This window comes from Bicyclus anynana, chromosome 8 (genome assembly GCF_947172395.1).
Source record: "Bicyclus anynana chromosome 8, ilBicAnyn1.1, whole genome shotgun sequence".
Lineage (NCBI taxonomy): Eukaryota > Metazoa > Arthropoda > Insecta > Lepidoptera > Nymphalidae > Bicyclus > Bicyclus anynana.
This window is the reverse complement of record NC_069090.1, coordinates 3,441,689-3,463,300: the sequence shown is the minus strand read 5'-3', so window position 1 is coordinate 3,463,300 and position 21,612 is coordinate 3,441,689. Positions and strand designations below refer to the sequence as shown.

The 21,612-nt window shown below is 37.9% G+C and overlaps 2 protein-coding genes across 3 annotated transcripts; both read left to right on the top strand.

The window, feature by feature from the left end:
* The first annotated feature begins 732 nt into the window (after positions 1-732).
* Positions 733-12,817, top strand: LOC112052029 (uncharacterized). The gene is made up of 6 exons (XM_024090916.2): positions 733-1,099; positions 1,819-1,968; positions 3,205-3,367; positions 8,513-8,691; positions 9,926-10,001; positions 10,792-12,817. The coding sequence occupies exons 1-6, from the start codon at positions 845-847 to the stop codon at positions 11,070-11,072; spliced, it is 1,104 nt and encodes a 367-aa protein (XP_023946684.1). The 5' UTR covers positions 733-844; the 3' UTR covers positions 11,073-12,817.
* Positions 12,818-13,619: 802 nt separating this feature from the next.
* Positions 13,620-20,893, top strand: LOC112051966 (HMG box-containing protein 4). 2 transcript variants are annotated; one of them, XM_024090828.2, is made up of 8 exons: positions 13,620-13,728; positions 13,819-14,062; positions 15,060-15,205; positions 15,848-15,969; positions 16,220-16,325; positions 16,702-16,796; positions 17,364-17,507; positions 19,121-20,893. In XM_024090828.2, exons 1-8 carry the CDS (start codon positions 13,719-13,721, stop codon positions 19,283-19,285), a joined length of 1,032 nt encoding a protein of 343 aa, XP_023946596.1. In that variant the 5' UTR covers positions 13,620-13,718; the 3' UTR covers positions 19,286-20,893. The 2 variants fall into 2 exon arrangements, with proteins under 2 accessions (XP_023946596.1, XP_052738926.1); XM_052882966.1 differs by having other exon boundaries at positions 19,016-19,144.
* Positions 20,894-21,612: the final 719 nt, after the last annotated feature.

Below are 21,612 nucleotides of genomic sequence, written 5' to 3'. Positions count from 1 at the left end.
GGAAAAGATAAGACAGACTGCCTGATAACGAGATGGGGGCAAGATGGGGGTCACAAAAAAATATTGAAGTAGGTTAATGTACAATAAGTTTTGCTTTCTTCCAAGAAAGTCTCATCGCATAAATAACACTAGCTTGGAGTTGGGAATTGGTGGTGTTACAAGAACTTTAAGTTTCCAAGTTTTTAAGTCACCAAGGAGCCCGAAGGCAGAAGATTATGGGGTTTATCAGTCCTGACGTCTCCGTAACCGTAAATGGAACCCATGTCCTGGTCCCATGAAATCGGAGACCTCTTCTTCGCCGGCAAAGACGCTAAGTTGCTTGTGATCGTGTTATCTGCGAAGCCTTGTTTTTAGTCGTTGAGGTCCGGGCAAAGAGTATGGTTCGGGTAGATAGTAGGGATAGCAAAGCATAAGCGCAAGTACTGCGTGCGGGTAAACGAAAATTTGTTATTCATAGTTGCATTCAATTTAAATACAATCAAACCAAAAAAATGTTATACTTATGGTGGTTAATCTGCATTATATTCAATTTTAATTACATCAACATAATGGTTATTAAATAATCATGTAAGAAAATAATATGGATGCAGTTTGTATTCAACGAAGTTTAATGATTATTAGGTTGACGCTAAAGATTTTTCGAAATTCTATGATCGCATCTGCACAGGTAAAAACATTAATTACGTCAAAAAGTGACAATGACACAAACAACTATCAACTGTCACTGTCAGTTGTCATTTCGTTTCGGTCGTCGGCTCGGCTCGCCCTTAGAAATGATATCATCAAAACAGAAATAATAAAAGATTAATTACAGTATTAACAACATTTTTTTTAATATGAAATCATGGCCGACCGCCTCCGCCAGATCGCACAAAAGGTTAAAGACAAAATTAACTTTCCCCAAATGAAAGTGATCGGCCGTGAAAAAGTCGACCAGATGATAACCAAGTATGTACCAGCTACTCGGGTTACAGAGATCGCGGAGAAGTTCAAACAAGAAGGTATTACTAACAGGGTCAAAGAGCTGGTGTCTAGGTATGAGAAATTCACAGGTATAGAAGAGATTATGGCCATACAAAACACTGTCATTGACGCGCAGGTATGTCTATGACTCCAAAATTAACATTTAATTCGATCATTGGTACTTCATCATGAGAAATATTTCATTAGTAAACCCTGCCAAGTTTTATGACACTTTGTAACTTAATATAGTATGTATAATTACTGTTGTAATTGCCAAAACATTTTTCTACTATTATAATATTACAGCAGGTAGTTTTTAATGCTGTATATTTTTGTTTCCAATCATTGTACAAGAGATAGAGATTATTAACATTATGCAGAGGAAAATATAAAAAAAACTTGCTTTATTTTTAGATGGTTGAGGGTGTGGGCCCTTGAAACCTGTTACATTTCAAAGCCACCACAGTCATAACTTTGATTACTACTGAAAAACATTGACTGCTGAAAAAGGCTAGACATGGATACAATGGCAAGCACAGGCAAACCTTGTGCAAGCCACTGCATCCGTATTTGCTAATAATAGTATTAATATTATAAATGCAAAAATAGGTCAGTCTGTTAGTTACATATACACAGCTAAATTACTGAACTGATTTGGATGAAATTTGGCATGGAGAAGAATTGGACATTGGAGCAGAACACAGGCTACTTTTATCCTGGAAAAGTCTATGGTTCCCATGGGATTTGTAAAAAATAGAGTATTGAAGATAGTTGAAGGCGTGCACCTCATAAATTGAGGTATCTTTGGCTGTTGCAAACTCTTAGTACAAGTGAGTAATACTTTGTATGTTTCAGGAACGGTTTATGACGGCACAAGACAGAAGGAGGGAGATGGGTAAAGAACTGGCATATATAGAGGCAAGACTTAAAGAGTTGCATGCAGAAATGCAGAATACCATGAAAGGAGATGAGAAATATCTGCATCTTTGTACAGAAGAGCATAAGGTAATTGATTTTTTCTCATTGATTAATTTCTCCTTTTTTTCAATTTTTAACAATGTTAATGTAATACAAAACACTAATAACAATTTTTGAAAAAAAAAACCAGTGCAGGTTATTTAAGTGCCCAAGCAACTGGTTGTATGTTCCTTCAAAGTAAGGAACCTTCTCATAACAACACACGCCATCCTACAATATGTGCTGTCTCAACACTCACTGCCTTCTGTATTTGTCCCTTTTTTATTCTTTACAAGTTAGCCCTTGACTACAATCTCACCTGATGGTAAGTGATGATGCAGTCTAAGATGGAAGCGGGCTAACTTGTTAGTAGGAGGATGAAAAATCTGCACCTCTTTCGGTTTCTACACGGCATCATACCGGAACGCTAAATCGCTTGGCGGTACATCTTTGTCGGTAGGGTGGTAACTAGCCACGGCCTAAGCCTCCCACCAGCCAGACCTGGACAAATTAAGAAAATCTCAATCTGCCCAGCTGGGAATCGAACCCAGGACCTCCGTTTTGTAAATCCACCGCGCATACCTCTGCGCCATCAAATCCAGCTGTTAAGCGAAACATTCTTAAGGTGTTGGTAGAAGCTTTTGACCAAGAGCATTGAAACTGAAATAGGAGTTATATTATTAGTACCTATATTTTAGATACCTATATTTTAGTCTATATAAAACTCAGTTTTTCACAAATCCTGTGGAAATGTTTCTGGAATAGAGACTAACCTATATGTAATCCTAGTTTCTAATTCTGTACAAATCCTATATTTTAGTCACAGTGGCTTGACAGTTAATCAAGTATCTGTTAGAATATATAATATAGCGATCCGCCCTGGCTTTGCATGGGTGCAATGCTGATACTAAATACACTACAGAAACTGTGAACATTGTACATAAAACCATAGCAGCCTGCTCCAGCTTCATATTATACATATAAACCTTCCCCTTAAATCACTCTTCTATCAATTGAGTGAAGAAATTTTCAATCTGTTGCGTAGTTTTAAAGATTTAGGCATGCATAGGGACAGAGAAAGCGACTTTGTTTTATAATTTGTAGTGATATTCTAATAGATACTTGATTAACTGTAAATGCTGAACAATGATGGTGGTACAATGAGTGGCAAATCAAAGAAACAGCCAAGCTGTGACTAAAATTAAGTATTTTTATATGTAAGATTCATATTTTTTTTTCTCAATGATGAAAATTTTATCTTAAGAATCTCTACAATTTTGGTAGCTCATAATACAAGAGCGGGCGCTACGCACGCTGTTCTCCGACGCGGAGAGAGAGGAGAGAGAGCTGTTCGCCACCATGTCCGCCGCCGTCAAACTGGGCCACGAGAGGGAAAGGGCGCATGCGGAGAGGAACAAATACTGGTACATTGTCGCTTCAATTTTTGGTAAGTAAAAATCAAAGAAATTAGAAATGAAGGTAGAAAACGCATGTCAGTTCATAACTTATTTTTTTTAAATTATGTATGGTTTGTTTATAAAATGTTATATTATATATTAACCATATCTATTTGTTCTAAGCTTATTAATGAAATTTATTTTCATTCATTTAAGAACAAGTTAATTATAATTATAAGGTATTCGGTGTGAAATATCTAGTGATTTTTTTTTTTTTTATTTTTTTTAATTTAATTTCTATTGTGCAATCAGCTGCATCAGCTATAAGCAAATTGCTTGAGAGTACTTTATGGCATGTGCAGCTGACCTTCCATTGAGGGTCATGCTGGCTAATTTACTTTGTTATTGATTTTTTTTTTATATATTTATTTTTTTAGGAAATCCCATTTGTATGCGCGCTTTAGCCTTCGAACATCCATTGGGACACTGAGGGCAGTAGCAAGTTTGTTTTCATGGATAATGATGCGATTTTTATAGCTCATTGATCTGAGTTCAACCTCTTCCTTGATTGTTTTTATGTCTAGATACTCATGCAATTCCGATATCTTGGTGAACCATGGAGCATTTGTGATGGTTTTTAGAACTTTATTTTGGAATCTTTGTAATATTTCCAGGTTTGAGTTTTTTGCTGTGCCCCATAGCTCAATGCCATAGGTCCATACTGGTTTTATTACTGTTTTGTAAATGAGCAATTTATTACTGAGCGAGACATGCGAATGTCTTCCCATAAGCCAGTTGAGTTTTCTAAAGCTTTGATTTAATTCATCGCGTTTTTTTACTATGTGTGTTCTCCATGTTTGTTTTTTGTCCAAGTGTATCCCAAGATATTTTGCAGTGTCGCTATGGGGGATGATATCTAGTCCCAATTTTACAGGAGTACACTCGTCTGCTCGCAAAGTAAAGGTCACATGTGTTGACTTGGTAGAACTAGCTTTGATACGCCATTTAGTCATCCATGAGTTTATCTTATTCAGGTGTTCTTGCAAGATATTTGAAGCCATGTGTGCGTCTTTGTTGTTACACAATACCGCTGTATCATCAGCGAATGTAGCGGTAAGTACATTTTTTGAGACGGGAATATCAGCAGTGTATAATAGATAGAGTGTGGGTCCCAAAACGGAACCCTGAGGAACACCTGCTTTGATATCATGAAAGTTCGAGTACGCGTCATTAATTTTTACTCTGAATATTCTTTGTTTTACATATGATTTCAATAATGTAAAAAAGTTGTGTGGGAGACAATGCTTGGCTTTAAATAGCAATCCATCATGCCAGACTTTGTCAAAAGCCTGTTGCACATCCAAAAACACTGCAGAGCAGTATTGTTTATTTTCCAAAGCTTCTCGAATTTTTTTTGCTACTCTGTGTACTTGTTCCACAGTGGAATGTTGGCTTCTGAATCCGAATTGATGCTGAGGAATAATTTCCCTTTCATGCATAATAGTTTTAAGCCTGGACAGAGTTATTTTTTCAAATACTTTGGACAATGTTGGTAGTAGGCTTATGGGTCTATAGGATGTAACTAGATGCGGTGGCTTCCCCGGTTTTGGAATCATAATGATTTCGGCAATTTTCCAAATAGACGGGTAGTGGGATGTTCTCAAGATTCCATTAAAAAGTTGAGTCAAAAACACAATCGCTTTCCTTGGAAGTTGTAGTAGTACTTCAGCCGTTATTAAACAGTATCCCGGTGCTTTGTGAAGTTCAAGTTCTTTTATTACTCTACAGACTTCTCTAGGAGTGCAGCTTTTTATTGGTAAGCTTAGTTGAAGATCACAATCCAAAAACTCGTCGACTTCTCTATCAGTGTCTGGGTTACCGTTATTAGGAGTAAAAACATCACCTAGAAATTTGGCAAAGGCTTCTGCACGTTCACCATCTTTTCTAGCCCAGGTATCATTCTCCAGTTTTAGTGGGTGTTTTGTGGTTATGGGTGCAGCTTTGCTTGTTTTAACAGCTCTATAGAGTGAGTATTCATTGCTTTTCGTTGCAGACAGGTTTACTAGTTTATATTTTAAGGTGTCGTTCTCTACCTCTTTCAAATACAATGTCAGATTGACTGCTGCCAGCTTAAGCGCCTTTTTATCCGACGGATGACGACTATCGTGCCAAACTCTTCTGAGCCTTCTTTTCTCTAACACCTTATTTTTAATGTCCATAGGTAAGTTGTTACTACCTGGCGTGAAGTTTAAATCTGGAGTAGAGATCCATGCAGCAGTTTGTATTATGTCTGTTATGGTTTTGGCTGCTTCGTCAATGTCGTCATTTGTTTTGAGTGGAACTTTTAGTGATAGATTAGTATCAATATACTTTCTGAAGGCTGGCCAATCTGTTTGTTTGTTATATAGATATTCTTTTGTCGGCCTTGAAATTATTGATGTACTAATCGTACCTAGTACTGGCGTATGGTCTGAGCAACTGTCATAGCAACTGTCTACACTTACATACAAATTTGATAACCCTTTATACAAAGAAGTCTAAGAGGTCCGGTAATTTGTTGGGATCTGTGGGCCAGTAAGTTGGTTCACCAGTGCTTAGTATATTGAGGTTATTTTTAATTAAACTTGAGTTAAGTTCTCTGCCTCGAGGTAGTGTCAGGCGCGATCCCCAATGCACGTTTTTGGCATTCCAGTCACCACCACAAATGTATCTATGTCCAAGAGTTTTAAAATATTCAGTGAATTGGGTTTCCTTAGGGTTTGGTTTAGGGGGACAGTAAACAGCTGAAAGAGTAAGTGACCCGTGTTTATCATACAACATAATGGTTGTGGCTTGTAAGTAAGGTGTTTTATAATCCTCGAGGATTTCATGCTTCAAACTTTTCCTTACAATTACGGCCGCTCCAGCATGGGCAGTTCCGTCAGGATGTGGTGTTGCATATGTAATGTAGCCTTTTATAGTAAAGTTGTGGTTGGAAGTAAGATGAGACTCTGACACCAGCAGCACATCTATGTTGTGAATGTTCAATAATAGTTCGACTTCACTCTTATGTAAAATCAAACCATTTACATTCCACGTTGCCACTCTTAGGGTAGCCATTAGATGATCTTTTGTATTACTGTGGTCAATAAGTTCATCATTATTGACATTTGGTCTATTAATTTGTCTAGCTTTTCGGCTTGTTTTGTGAGTAGTATTTCTAATTTAGAGTCTGTTGAAATTTCATCTTTGTTCTGATTTTTAGTAGCTTCTGCATATGTTCTAGTTTTAAATTGGTTTGAGGAGTGCTGTCTAGTGTATGAATGTTCCTTCTCCTTTGCTCCTAAAGGTGGATCCGATTTTTGACCATTTTCTTGTATTACAGTACTCTGTTGTTGATCTTTGTGCGCTGTTAGTTTTCTTTGTTTTGTATGATCTCTCCGTGAAGTTTTTCTTTTGTTGATTTCAACATAGACTTCACAGCCTTTATAGTTTGCAGGGTGATTACCTAAACATAGACAGCACTTAGCTGGGGTGTTTCGATCTTTTTTGGGGCAGTCTGTTGTATTATGGCTCTCTGCACATTTCACACATCTATATGGCCTAAGGCAGTTATTTTTAGTGTGGCCATATTGCTGACACCTTTTGCATTGGGGCACATTTGTTCTCTTTATTGGATCTTCAATAATAACTTTTGTATTAAATATATGAGAAATTTTCTTAGTCTCTGGATTGTTTGGATGTGGGTCTAAATTGACAAAGAAGGTTGAAAGCGGTATTTTATTTGGTCCATATCGGGCATTTATTATTTCACCACAGACTGTGTTTCCGGACTCTTCAATGGCTTCCCTTATTGCCTCTATAGGTGTACTCGGATGGAGCTTCTTTATAACAATTCTATAAGGCCTTGTGTCCTTTCTAGAAAAAGTGTGACCAATAAGATTGTTTTCCCTTACGATTTTCATAAGTATGTGGTATGCCTCTATTGTCGGGCAACTAAGTCTTAGTTGGTTTCGGGTAACAACTTTGATTGTAAACTCTTCTTTATCTAATTTTAATCTGATTAGTTCTGTTAGTTTCGCAACATCTTCAATACCGTATAGCATGATGGGTGGTGGTTTGAATACATGTTGTTTATTGTTAGATTGGAGAGCTTCTGCATCATCTACATCAATGTCCAATGATCCGAATTGATTTGACATCACAGTGTTCCCTTCTGGTGATGGTGTGCCAGACATTTTCTTTCTTTTTGGGTTTCTGATTGTAGGTACCCTCTGCCACTCAGGATGATGAACAGATTTATGTGGTTTTGGATCGTTGTTGCGTTCCGTGAGATCTGTATGTGGTTCATTACTACTAGAGCATGGTGCACTACCTGTAGACATGCTCCTTGTTCTCACAAATAGGCTGGGATGAAAAGCCTGCTGAATTAGTTTCTTTCCAGTAACATTGACAGGCACTGGAGCCTGGTTACTCACTCCAGTGGTGTCTTCGGTAACAGATTTCACACTCTCTAGCCCGGGTACCAGAGAGCGCCGGGGGTTGGCCGGATTGCATGACAAATCACTTTCCTTGTTATACGACATTTCATTTTAAAAGGGGTTGGGAAAATCACCAGTAGCACTTTCCCAAGGTACTACTGCCACACTTTTTGAGGGTATTTAAGTCCTCAGGGCTTGTGGTAACCTTGAACAGGTTAGTTAACCGCCGCCTGTGACTCGGCGTTGTCGCTCGTTTAGCACCACCCGGGGGACACGTGTAGGGTGGGCCTTTTAAGAAGTAAAGGTGGTAGTCCTACGGACGCGAGCGATGTCGTCCCCCATCTAGTGATTTAACCCTCATTTTTTATTATTATACCTAAAAGCCTTTAAATATAGTCCAATATTCAGTAAAATCCCAAATTTAGAGCAAATCCAACCTCAAGGATTGAGTTTAAGGTTGAATTTGCAAACACGACTGATGAATTGAGCGCCAAGAAGTTGTGTTTCGCACTCATTGAGTGGGGACGTTTTTTGGTCGCTGATTGTGCATCCACTTTTTAATACGAGATTGATGATTGAATTAAATGGACTTAGACTTTGACAAGCCTGTATATCCCTATGTATGGGAGACATGCCTTTTTTGATTGGGATGCCATTTTTTAATCAATCAACCTAATATATGTGGATGATTGATTCAAAAAAGGCTGATTATCACAGGTTTATTTATATTTGTAGGTACATTATTGGGTATTGGCGGCTCCACAATAAACAACCATCTCAAAATGGCTGAATTCAGGGATCTCATGGAGCAGCAGATGGCCCGCAGCGCCAGCGTGCTGTACACCATAGCGGGCGGCGGCACAGCCAGCAGGGCCGACATCGCGGAAGCTATGAAGACGGAATTCGCTTATCAGGTCCCTAAACTATAGTCTGGCAAGTTTGTTAATGACACTCCCATGATATGCGGGCGACGGGCGGAAAGACCGCGGGTGTGAAATCGTGCGTGCGAGGAAGTGACGTGCATCAGTTGTGTATTTTTCATTCATCGCTACACGCACTCCGCCCCGCGCGCAACATCGGAGAGTGTTACGAACGAAGTTGCCAAGCTATACCTTAACTTGCTTAGGGATGATTAGGTATTTTGCAAAAATAATAACTGGTTATCATCATCATCATTATTAACCCATATTCGGCTCACTGTTGACCTCGTGTCTCCTCTCAGAATGAGAGGGGTTAGGCCAATAGTCCACCACGCTGGCCCAATCGGATTGTCAGACTTCACACAAGCAGAGAATTAAGAAAATTCTCTGGTGTGCAGGTTTCCTCACGATGTTTTTCCTTCACAGTTTGAGACACGTGATATTTAATTTCTTAAAATGCACACAACTGAAAAGTTGGAGGTGCATGCCCCGGAACGGATTTGGACCCACACCCTCCGGAATGGACTCGAACCCACACCCTCCGGAATCTGAGGCAGAGGTTATCCACTGGACTATCACGGCTCTACCTCTCTAGTGACATGTCTGATTATGTCCCTAATAAATATTATAATAACATACTCATTTGTGTACTCGCCATCTCACAAAAACGCTAAGTTTGAGATGATGGATATTTTTGTAATTAATTATTATTTATTTTAATTATGTAATTAAGTTTTATTGAATAATTGAAATAAGTATTCTTCTCTGTCGATAAATTTCTGTAGGCCCAATTTGTCCACCAGTTCATATCTCGAGACAACAAATATCAACCAATAGTGGCGGAATCAATAATATCACTGTCTTTCATTCCATCGTAGCGAAAGAGTTCCCAGAACTCGCTAATGCGTACAGTTACATCAATCTTTGGGATGGCGAAAGTTCAATTGCGAAAGTTTTAAACTAAGTCAATAAATATATCATTGAATACTAATGCTTCTTTACTTAAATACTTCATGAGGAATACAAAGGTAGTTTTAATAATTACATTAATTCATATAACAAGTATGAAGACTATTATGATGAACCTTTTCAAAAGAACTTCAACTTTTTCATCATCCTAAACTACTTGTATAATTAAAATTAATAAAAGTTATTTTAAATTAATTTAGGAATATTAATATGTAAATTAATGCTAATTGCTTTATGTCTAAATATCCTTTTTTTACAGGAACAACTTGCCAACAATTTAAGTATAATGCAAGATAATATTAACACTTTAATAAGCAAACAGTCGTCACTAATAGGTGAGTGAACTATTTAAAATACCTATCATAATTTAATTGTAAAAATGTTATTTTTCGTACCTTTGGTAGCACCTGCGTAGTTCCCGGGGATAAAATATAGCCTTCAATTGTCACAAATAATGTGGTTTTCTAATTGGTAACAGTATTATCAAAATTCGTTCAGGAGATCTAGATATTACCCCTCACAACCTTTTAATAATATTAGTATAGAATATAGGTAATATTTATGCCTGACATTAGACTGCGTTTATGAATGATAACTTGGGTTTATTGGGCCATTAAATAATTAAATAATGGGGTAAAAATTCTGAATAGCAGTCCCACTTCTGAGAGCATGTAAAGCCGTCCATCTAGGTCATTTTGTAATTGATAAAGATTCAAACTTTAATAACCCTAAGCCCACCTAACCACATCGGAGCAGCATGGTGGATCTCAGATAAAAACAGGCTGATGAGATAGAAGAAAACATTTCCAGTCAATATTTTATTTTTAAGTGACTCTTTGTCGTCACTTAGGCAAGCATTTCATCATTATCAACCCATATTTGGCTCACTGCTGAGCTCGAGTCTCCTCTCAGAATGAGTATGGTTAGGCCAATAGTCCACCACACTGGCCCAATGCGGATTGGCAAAGGGCAGACTTCACATACGCAGAGAATTAAGCAAATTCTCAGGTATGCAGGTTTCCTCACGATGTCTTTCCTTCACCGTTTGAGACACGTGATATTTAATTTCATACTTAAGTAGTAGATATTTCAGTGTCTTTCTAAAAATTTGCATTTTTTTTTCAGACCACATAAACCACCAGGAACATGCAGTGGAAACACAAATCCGCGATTTGAAGCGTTTGATAGTAGCCGCTTCGCAGACCAGCGCGAAATCCGACGCACAAATAGCGAAAGCTTTATCCGAAGTGTACCACGAACTGGAGGAAGCTGACAGCGATCGGGATAAACTAATACAACCGGATAAACCCACTGGCACTTTAGACGCTAACCAAATCTTGACCGGACTCAGCATTGTCATGTGTGCAGCTGTTATCATCGGAAATATCTTCGGACGCATTAGTTGATTCGTCCGATAAGAATTTTCGAATGAATTTTGTACTAATAATAATAATTTTAAGAAAAAGTTATATAAAAAACATTTATACTGTACATTTTCCAATATATTCATGCGTATTCTTTTCGAATTTCTATGACATGTTTTATGCAAGTTTATTGCGAAATTGAAATAGTAAAGGCTAAAGTAGTCATTGAAAACGATTAATTTATGCAGTAGATACCAAATTAGCGTCTTTGTAAAACAAAAATGCAAGATTTTTATTTAAATCACAGATTAAAGAATTATAGGCAGATAGAGCGTACGGAACACGGCAGTGATGCAGCCATTCTAAAAACAAATTCAAAACTAATACATTCTCGACTCAGTACGACACATAGCGTCGCATCAGTAATTTTCAATATTATTAAAAAAAATGGTGTCTCTTGTGAATATTTTAAAAACTTTTACATAGACTAAAAAAGTAAGATGGAGTATTATTTTAATATTATTGATTATTATTATTCTTATGATATAAATTTACGTAATTATTGTTTATTTAATTCAAATTATGAAAAAAGTTTCTTTATGCGGATGTCAAGGAGACGCGTGACGTTTGTTTTTTTACGGGTTTCACCGGCCTCATCGCGCTGCTTTTAAAGACTCATTCTGTATCATTCTTTATTCTGTGATTTAAATATGGAAAATGTAACCACTGTCAACATCGATCTCCTATTAAAAAGTGGATGCACAATCAGCGATCTAAAAACGTCCCCACTCAATGAGTGCCAAACACAACTTCATCATTATTATGTAGTATTCAATTCAAGTAGTCGCATTTGCAAATTCAACCTTAAACTCAATCCTTTAGGTTGAATTTGCTCTGAATTTGGGATATTTAAAGGCCTTTAGGTATAATTTTCTTTACCAATAATTCTAAAACTGTCAAAGCAAAATTGGCCAGTTTATAAGTGAAATTTTCTACGTGATTGTGCGTCCTTTTATTATAAGAGGTCAGTGACCGTTAATAAAAAATGTTATTTTTTTAAGTAACCATCACTGTTATGATGAATCATGACTTAAATTAGTATGTAACACAAATAGGTACCGATAAAACTAGTCAAACAATTAACCGACAAAGTGCAAGTCGGACTTACGCTCGATTTCCAACTACTATATTCAAAAAAGCAAGAAAATCACGTTTGTACATTATCTGTGAAAATATCAACTAGAGTGCGCTCAAGATAAGTCGCTTCGCGCGACTGGCGGCGCAATTACGTTGCCAGCTTTAGTGATCTCTATCTATCGCCAAGAGATAGATAGAGATAGACTACAAAATGGCAGCACTTCTGATTAGTTAGATTTTGGCCAGGCGTAAACATATCTTGCGCGCACTTTAACACTGTTCATGAGATACGGCCTGATGACAAGTCTTTGTAATATGGTCCCGTTTTAACCTTTGGATACGAAACCCTAAAAATGGCCATGTACTTTTTGCTTACCAGATTTATTTAATTACTAATTAGAATTACTTATGGTAACTATGATAATACAGTGGCAGCGCAAGACCAATGTTTTATTTTGAATTCTCATTTTCAACAAATAATGCAAATTTGTACAAAAACAAACTTGAGCTTGATACTTAAATTTTATCTTGAAAATGTTATTGTATTTTAACAGTCATATAATTTGTATGCTGCTGGTCGGTCTGGATTATTGGTGATATATTTTGTTAAACAGGTGTTGTTTTGCATTAAATTATTTAACTTTCTACAATGGTTATACCTTATTTTACCCTATTTGGACGACATTAATTAATTATGATTGCTACTCTATAGTTTGGCTACTGAAAGTAGAGACTGATACCGTCTGGAAAAAGAAAAAAAGTATAATATTTGTTAAAAAAATGCATTTATGTATAAAAGTATCAAACTAAGTTATTCCAATATTTGCACTATATTTTTCAATTAATTTGCCAAGTGATTTCATTTTCCAAACTATAACTGACAGTTCACAAGAAATAGAATTTTCTGTTCAATTAGAATAGTACAAGAGTAGAAATTAAATAAAATGGTACTAATAAATTCGCTGTGTGGCAGCACCACTTACTGTCATTATAGAGCAACCAATTATTATTGATAGTTAATAGTTTTGTCAGTCATCATATTGGAATTTCGGATATTTATTACCAGACGAATTACGATAAATATAATTTATTTGGATGAGATTTACTCCTTTTTTATATTAAAAATAAATGTATATCGTGAAATCAGCTATCTTAGTAGGTACCCATAATTAGTAGGCAACCGTTACCCGTATGGTAAAGATCAAAAATTTATGATATAACGCATTTATATAATATTGCTATAGAATCAATGTTTTATTTCATTGTTGTAATCGTTTTCGTCGTGTAAAGAGCTCCCTAAAAACGATTATAACCCCCCCTCTCAAAAAATTTTGTTCGTGAATTTGTGTGCGATGCATCTTCATTTTCTAATTCCTCTATGGACTACGTAAACGTAGTATCTATTAATCTGTGGTAGTATCTGACATCTGTTAATCTGTGGACACTTGCAGTTGTGTTTTGCGTGTGTTTTGCTTGTGTTGATAAATTCTGAATATCATTAAATTTCCATACCAATTTCCAACAAAATTGGAAAATATACGCACTTTAAAAATGCAGGAAGGTATGTAAACCTTAATAATTCCATTAAATATATTATAATCTAACTAAAATTAAAGTAATGATAGATAACTAACAACGCAATAATCGTTAGATTTAGAAGTGACGGGGGTATCGCGCAGCGGCAGAGTCAGAAAAAAGAGTTCGAAGCTGATGGATTTTGAGTCTCCAGACGATATCGAGACCCGGTTTCGACGACAAACGCCGGTGAAGACGTACTCCAATGTGAGACATGACGAGCCTGTTGAGTATCAGGAGCCACAAAAGGTGGTTGAGGAGTCCGGCACTGTGTCTAGTGAATCTGATTATTATGAGAATAACGCGGATCAGGGTGAAAGGTATGTTAATTATTAATTACTTCACTAGCGGATGCCCGCGACTTCATCCGCGTGGAATTCAGTTTTTCACAAATCCCGTGGGAACCATGGATTTTTCCGGGATGAAAAGTAAGTGTTAATCTAGAGTAAAATCTATTCACATTCATTCTAAATTTCAGCCAAATCGCTTCTAGCAGGTGACTACGAAGACAAACTATGTGAATTTGGGATTTTTACTATCCAGCAGTAGGTCTATATGGATGAACTTTCTTCAAAAGTTCTTTCCTATAGAATGCCTACGTTTAACTATCATAAATAGTGCCAAATTTCAGAGCAATCCAATCCAGTAGTTTGAGTTGTGTTGATAAGCAGTGGTACTCAGTAACCTTTTGTATAGCTGTATAGTTTTAAATATTATACTGATTTCCAATCTTTACAATATGTTGAAGTGCACTGGCTAAAATTATAATTATAACATATTTAAAATATATTATATGCTTTAAACTAGCATAAACTTGTGCCCAAGGAAGTATCAGGATAAAAGCTACAATATTAAGCATGTAAACTAAGCCTAATTCAGATAAATGAATTTTGTCTTTGACTTTATACTAAAGTTCAAACCATAATTTATCTTGCTGATATTTTAGGGCCTGGTTTGTGTCTTATTTAGGTTATACTATTGAAACACCGACTCTACTGTTTCATTTCACAAATTAATTAAAGGTTAATATAATTTATACTCAACAAGAAACACACTCCCTGCAGTCATAGGAGATATAATATGAAAAGTATGAGCCTTCGATTATAACAATATTATGTGCGGTATTGGCAATATATGTAGGTGTGTGTGACTAACACACATATACATGTCCCTACAATATGTTCCTAGCAGCTGTTGAGTTGATTTTATTGAGTAGTACCTAAAACTTTGCATTAACATTAAATAAATGTTATTTCAAGATTCAGTTAGAAGATTTTATGCCTTGATTTAAGTTCACAGAAGTTGTATTATTTTCAGTATGGAGTCAGACAGCTCAGCGTCTGATGAAGGCTCGGCGCGAACTCCCGCCAACTCTCTGTACATGATGGAGAAGAGTAAGAAGAAGCTGGTCATCAAAGACGGCAGAGTTGTCGGGAGGGCCAAGGCTCAGAGGAAGGATAAGGGTATATCAAAAATAGAATAATCTCTTTAAAATTTTACCTAGTAAATGTTTTTTGTCTTATCATTTTCAGATAATGGGATATAAAGGTTTGGTTTGTAAGTGCATGTGAATAAAGTCACAGATCTGTAACAGGCATTGTTATGCAAAAGGGAGGGAAAGTTATATTAGATTCATCTATACTAATATTATAAAGTGGAATGGTTTGATTGTTCTTTTGTAGGTTTTGAATAGGCTGTGGAACTACTGAATTGATTTGAAAAATTATTTCACTGTTGGGAAGCTACATTATCCCCGTGTGACATATTGTAACCCCGTATTCCTACGGGAACGGGACCCACGCTGGCAAAACCATATGACGTCTGCTAGTACTGACTAAAACTTTAACATTCTGTTCAATAATTTTGTCATCTGATTGATCACAGAAATGCATTCACATACAAGTCACATGTGTAATTTAAACCTATAATCACTCATTGAAATAAATTTCAAGTTTCAGTTTTAAGTTTTTAATTATACATAATAATTTAAAGAACATGTATCACAACAGTTCAAAAGAACAAATTTTGTCACTGAACAAAGAAATTTCAAAATGTGTTGATGACCTTAAATGGCCTTGACTCTAATGGTAGTGCCGTTATTGCAGGCAAGACTCGCATCACAGCCTACATGATGTGGGCCAAAGAGGCTCGCAACGACTTGCTGCGCAAACACCCTGACATGGACTTCTCTGCAATTTCCAAGAGGCTTGGAGAGATGTGGGCTAATGTAAGCAAATATGTGCTTTTATTATAATCATTCATATCTTAAAAGACAAGTAAATAATATGGGAATAGGAAAATAAAACAGACCAGTGCGAGTCTGAATCGCCCACCGAGGGTTCTGTACATAGAATCGTTAAAAATCATTCAGTAATCAAATTGCAAGAGCTTTTCTTTTTTTTTTTCAAGATTTAATTACAAATGTACATTTTGTGATTTTTTCTTGTACTTGTTGTATACAACAATGTTGTTTTCAGGTGAACTATAATGAGCGATACTTGTGGAAGCGCAAGGCGAAGCGTTTCGCTATTCAGAAGGAGCAGAGCAACCAGCCCACCGTCAACAAGATCATCTCCAACCCTAGTGAGTATACACCTGACTAGCAAACTAGTGCACTTCTTCTCTACCCCTACCCCCTACCCCTACTTCTATAAGTGTAAAAATAATAATAATGTGTAATGGTATAACAACTATAGTCAATCTATTACACAAAGCCTGTTTGGCTTTTGATGTAATGGTAGGTGTACAGAAACAATTGTCAGGTGTGCTGATATGTAAAACTGGCTCAGTGTGTGTATGTTTTCCTTCACCGTTTGAGACACGTGATATTTAATTTCTTAAAAAACAACTGAAAAGTTGAATGACCCAGACCGGATTCATACCCACACCCGTAATCTGAGCCAGAGGTCATATCCAATATCTGGAAATGGAATAATGATGACGATTTGTCTGTTGTCAGGTATCCGACCCACGCACGCGGGCCCGGGCCGCCCGCCCGCCAACCGCGCGCCGCCCAAGCCTGCGCCCACCACGCCGCCGCAGCAAGCACTCGTCGTATGTATCTGCATCAACCTTGTGTTGTGTCAAGTTTCATTGTCGCTATATAATAATTCAAAGACTTTCGTTTGTAAGTCATGTTGTGTTCAACAAATGTGTGGTATCAACACAAACACAGACACAAGTGGACGTTTGCACGCACATACGCGCTCATACACGCACACGCAAGTACGTACGCACTCAGAGATACTCTGAGTATAGCTCGCTCCATTGCTCGCTGAGTGAAGCCTTCTTATGAGGGTTATATTTAGCGACCAAGCCACGTAGATCATCCACGTCATCAGTCGATAGACGTCCACTGCTGGACATAGGCCTCTTGCATGGACCTCCAAGCACAACAGTCTCGAGCCGCCAGTATCCAGCGGCTCCCTGCAACTTGCTTAATATCCTCAGTCCACCAAAGATATAAAAGGGGGTCGACCAACACTGCTCTTTCCATCGGCTTTTCGAACTATGTGGCCTGTCCATTGCCACTTCAGCTTTGCGACTCGCTGAGCTATGTCAGTTACTTTGGTTCCTTGACGCACGGACCTTGTCTTTAACTGACTGATTTTCGTATTGTAGCCGGTGTCGAGCGCCACCCCCGCGGCCAGCAGCGGGGCGGGCATGTACCGCGTGACGGGCTGCGGGTCGGTGGAGGTGGCGGCGCACCTGCGCCTGCTGGGTGAGAGCCTGGCCATCATCGGCGAGCGTCTCAAGGAGCACGAGGTAAGACTTGTGCCATAGAGTTGCAGTTTAAAAGTGAATTAATATTAATAACTAGCAGACGCCCGCGACTTCGTCCGCGTGAAACTCAATGTAAACTTTCAACTACCCCTACCCTACCCTACCCCTATCCCGTTTTCTAATTATTATTATAAATATGAACTTTATATAATAACAATAAAGCTCAAATTTACTACGTTTTAGTTAGTAACATTTGTATGGGAAAAAGAAAAGGGCTATTCTTATGGTTTTTCCGGCATTTATTCCAATTTTTCTCGCCATAAAAACCATCCCAGTACTTCAACGAACATTTAAAAAAAAGATTTGGCTAAATTGGTCCAGGCGTTGTTGAGTTATGCGCTTACCAACGCATTTTGCGATTCATTTTTATATTATAAGATAATAATAATAATAAAGCCTTTATTAACAATCTTATAATTTACATTTCATCTTAATCTACACATGAATTACAATACAAACAGGTTTATGTAAATTATTGCTGTTTATTTTACATTTTTACATTTCATTATAATCATCATTTCATAATTCATAATTTATAATTTAGCAAAGTAATACCCATAATGTAATTAATACTTATTTCATGCATTTACTTTTGATGTTATTAATATTATTTTACATAGTTATTTTATAAATCAATTTATTCTACTCTTCGACATTGGTATCAGAATTATCAATTTGCCTTTTGGCATAGACCTCCCCTAGGCTTTTCCATGTATCTCTGTTTGCAGCTTTTCTCTGTTTGCAGGTTTTTACTAAATTTGGATAGGTAGGGAACTCATGGAACAACACGAGCAGAGAAGGGGAGTGTTGATCGATCGTCAAGGAATTCCTTAACCGTACATCCAGTAGTCACAAGTCCTGGATTTTGCTTGGTGTTTTTCTCTATCACGCGATGGACCCGGCACCTGCACGTTGAATCCATGAAATGCTAAGATATTCGTCTCATGTCCTTTAATGCGTTACGCTCGTTGTTATCAGGACTCGTGTGCAATTTTTCTGGTTAAGCAATATCTAGCAAATTTCATTATCAAGTAATACGATTTTCATCTGCCCTTAACCACCTCTCACAAAGACTTAACGGACCTATATTAACTATTGTTACGAACTAGGGCCCGAGGATTTGGAATTCCACTTTTTAATTTATTCCACTCCTTAAGCCGAGTATACACTTCCAAACGTAGGCAAATCGCTGTCCAAAATCGTAGCCGTGTTCACTATTGTTCACTTGTATCGCTGGTAACACTTCAATGTTCACTCCACTTCGTTCCGAAGTTAACAGCCTGGTGCGTCAAGGCAATAAAACTTCTTAACTCAAATGGTAAACAACCCGACATGGGCGAGCGATTATGAACCCAATGTCTGTAGTAATAGGGTTCTCCGTAACACTAAAAAATACCTCCCTGACACCATTTCGCTTTTATACTACAACGCTGCTGTGCTCGCCGGTGCCGCTGCTGTCTATAATTTAGATAGATGTATCTGTTGGTCAGGGTCAGATCGCGGTGTCGGGCTCGGTGTCGGTGCTGCTGGACACGCTGCTGTGCTCGCTGGTGCCGCTGCTGTCTATAATTTAGATAGATGTATCTGTTGGTCAGGGTCAGATCGCGGTGTCGGGCTCGGTGTCGGTGCTGCTGGACACGCTGCTGTGCTCGCTGGTGCCGCTGCTGTCGGTGACGCGCGCCGTGCCCGCCATCGCGCCGCCGCAGCGCCTGCTGCAGGACACGCTGCACAACATCGCCTACATCATGCCCGGCCTGTAGGTGCACCGTGTGATGGACTCCTCGTCCGCACGGTACAGGGGTGAAGGGATGACTTACGGATAGCAACACTTCTTACAACTGTCAAGGATGTCGTTAACCCTAGTGCATCGGTCACAAGTCCGGGGGACCTGCTCGGAGTTTTTCTCTATGCCACACGATGGACCCGGCACGCGCACGGTGAATCCGTAGAATGGTGGTATGGTAATTCAAACAACACTCCCAATGGTCGGGCCGGGTGGGGAGTAGCGGTGTCCCGCGCAGTCCTTCCCCCCCGTCGCCTGCAAATCAACAAACTTGTCAAGCTATGGTATTCGTATTTCTAAGAATGAAACGAATTAATGCGTTTGTTGCACTGCTGTACCGCGCAGGCGAGGACTCGCTTAACAGGGTTAAATGTAGAATGCTTTTGAATATATCTATATATATGTCCTGTTGGTGAAAGGATTTTCAAATCAGTATAGTAGTTTTTGAATTTATTCGTTGTGTACAAAAATACAAATATTTCCTCTGTGTAATTATAATTAGTGTAGAAGTGAAGAAGAGAGAATTCACTTAAATAGTTTAAATATAGAATCAGCCTTTAATATTGCTATTTTTATAGTTATAGTTAACGGAGTAAAGGAATCCCATCGTCTATAACAGAGATTCAACAACACTCGTTGAGTACAAAGCGCTCATCTAACTATGTCTGCCAGTCCATCGAAGCGGAGTGAGGCAGCGGAGCGGAGTAATATTAACCAATAGGATTGCACAAAACCTCCGCTCCTCTTAAGAAGTCAGGGACTTGCGCGCTACTTTAAAAATTCATATAAAACCGCGCAGTGGGTAGTGACTTTGCATTCTGCATCCACGGCCGTGGCTTCGATTCCCACAACTGGAAAATATTCGTGTGATGAGCATGGGCTTTTTCCAGTGTGTGTATTTATACATTATATAAGTATTTATATGTAGTATATAAATGTATATGAATATTATAATATCAACTATCTTGTACCCATAACACAAGCTACTCTGTATGCTTACTTTGGGGCTAGATAGTGATGTGTATTGTTTAAGTATATTTATTCAAAAAAAATATAAAACCGGTAAGCGGAGTGGGGAATCGGAGCGGGGTTAAATAAATTAAAAACATTTATTTATTTAACATAGTCTACAACTCTCCGCATTAGTCCGTTTCTCGGCTACGCTCCCTCGTTCCGTTCTAGTGGACAGGCAGCCTAATCAAGAACACACGTCACCCTTATGTATAATCCTTTAGATAGGAATATATTATTGCGGCTATGGCAGAAGTATAACGGTAGAATTTCCCCATACAAGCTACTATTAATAAAAAACATTGTGTGGTTCTATGAAACCACGATGCAAGTATGCCACCATATTTGCCTGGGCTGCTATGCCGAGCCCTTTTCACCTACCTCTACTCGGCTGTAATTCGACAAGCGACATTGGATAGAATAACGAAAAAAGTTTCACTAAAATTAATTGTAACATTTATGATACATTTGTAATGCCCGAACTGTAGTTTGCACCAATATAGAATATTTTTAAGCTAACTAGAAATAAACCTACTTAGTTGTTTTTTCTCAATAAATTAAATAATATGTTTAATTTACAAGTTTTTAATTTAAACCAAACCCGATACAAATCTTGTATTACACCTGGACATTAGACAAAACTTTGAAGTTTCAGCAGAATTCCCCTTCATATGGCAACATATAAGCCTTTGACACTCGCAAATTTTCACTGGCTTTCTATTGGTGAAAGAGTTATCAAAATCGGTTCTGTAGATCCAAAGATTACTCCCTATAACCTCACTAACTTTCATCATTTATTAATGACTAGCAGACCCGGTCAAGCTTCGTTTTGACATAAGTGCACTTATTCTCTATCCCTACTCTTCCTCTATACCTCTACCCTACCCCTACCCCTACCCTACCCTACCCCTACCCCTACCCTACCCTACCCCTACCGCTTGACTCTTAAACGTTTGTATGGGAAATAGAAAAGGGCAGCTTTTAGGGTTTTCCCGGAAATTATTTGATATTTTCTCACCTTTTAAACCTTCTCTATACCTTCACGAACATTTCAAGAGCAAGATAAGATAAATCCGTTAAGCCGTTCTCGAGTTTTAGCGAGACTAACGAACAGCAATTCATTTTTATATATATAGATGAAAGTTAGTGAGGTTCCATGTTCGGCTCACTATTGTTCACGAGTCTCCACTCAGAATGGGAGAGGTTAGGCCTTTGTTCACCACGCTGGGAGAATCAAGTAAAAACATCTAGTTTTTCTTTTTCCGTAATTTCTTCAATTTCTTAAAATGCATA

What these genes read in the sequence shown, in the direction of transcription:
- LOC112052029 (XM_024090916.2), top strand. Translation starts at nt 845, where the DNA reads ATGGCCGACCGCCTCCGCCAGATCGCACAAAAGGTTAAAGACAAAATT. An exon ending in TTTGTACAGAAGAGCATAAG is followed by an intron (nt 1,969 to 3,204) that starts GTAATTGATTTT and finishes CAATTTTGGTAG; the next exon opens with CTCATAATACAAGAGCGGGC. An exon ending in AGACGGAATTCGCTTATCAG is followed by an intron (nt 8,692 to 9,925) that starts GTCCCTAAACTA and finishes CTTTTTTTACAG; the next exon opens with GAACAACTTGCCAACAATTT.
- LOC112051966 (XM_024090828.2), top strand. An exon ending in GGCTCAGAGGAAGGATAAGG is followed by an intron (nt 15,206 to 15,847) that starts GTATATCAAAAA and finishes CCGTTATTGCAG; the next exon opens with GCAAGACTCGCATCACAGCC. An exon ending in CGCCGCAGCAAGCACTCGTC is followed by an intron (nt 16,797 to 17,363) that starts GTATGTATCTGC and finishes TTCGTATTGTAG; the next exon opens with CCGGTGTCGAGCGCCACCCC.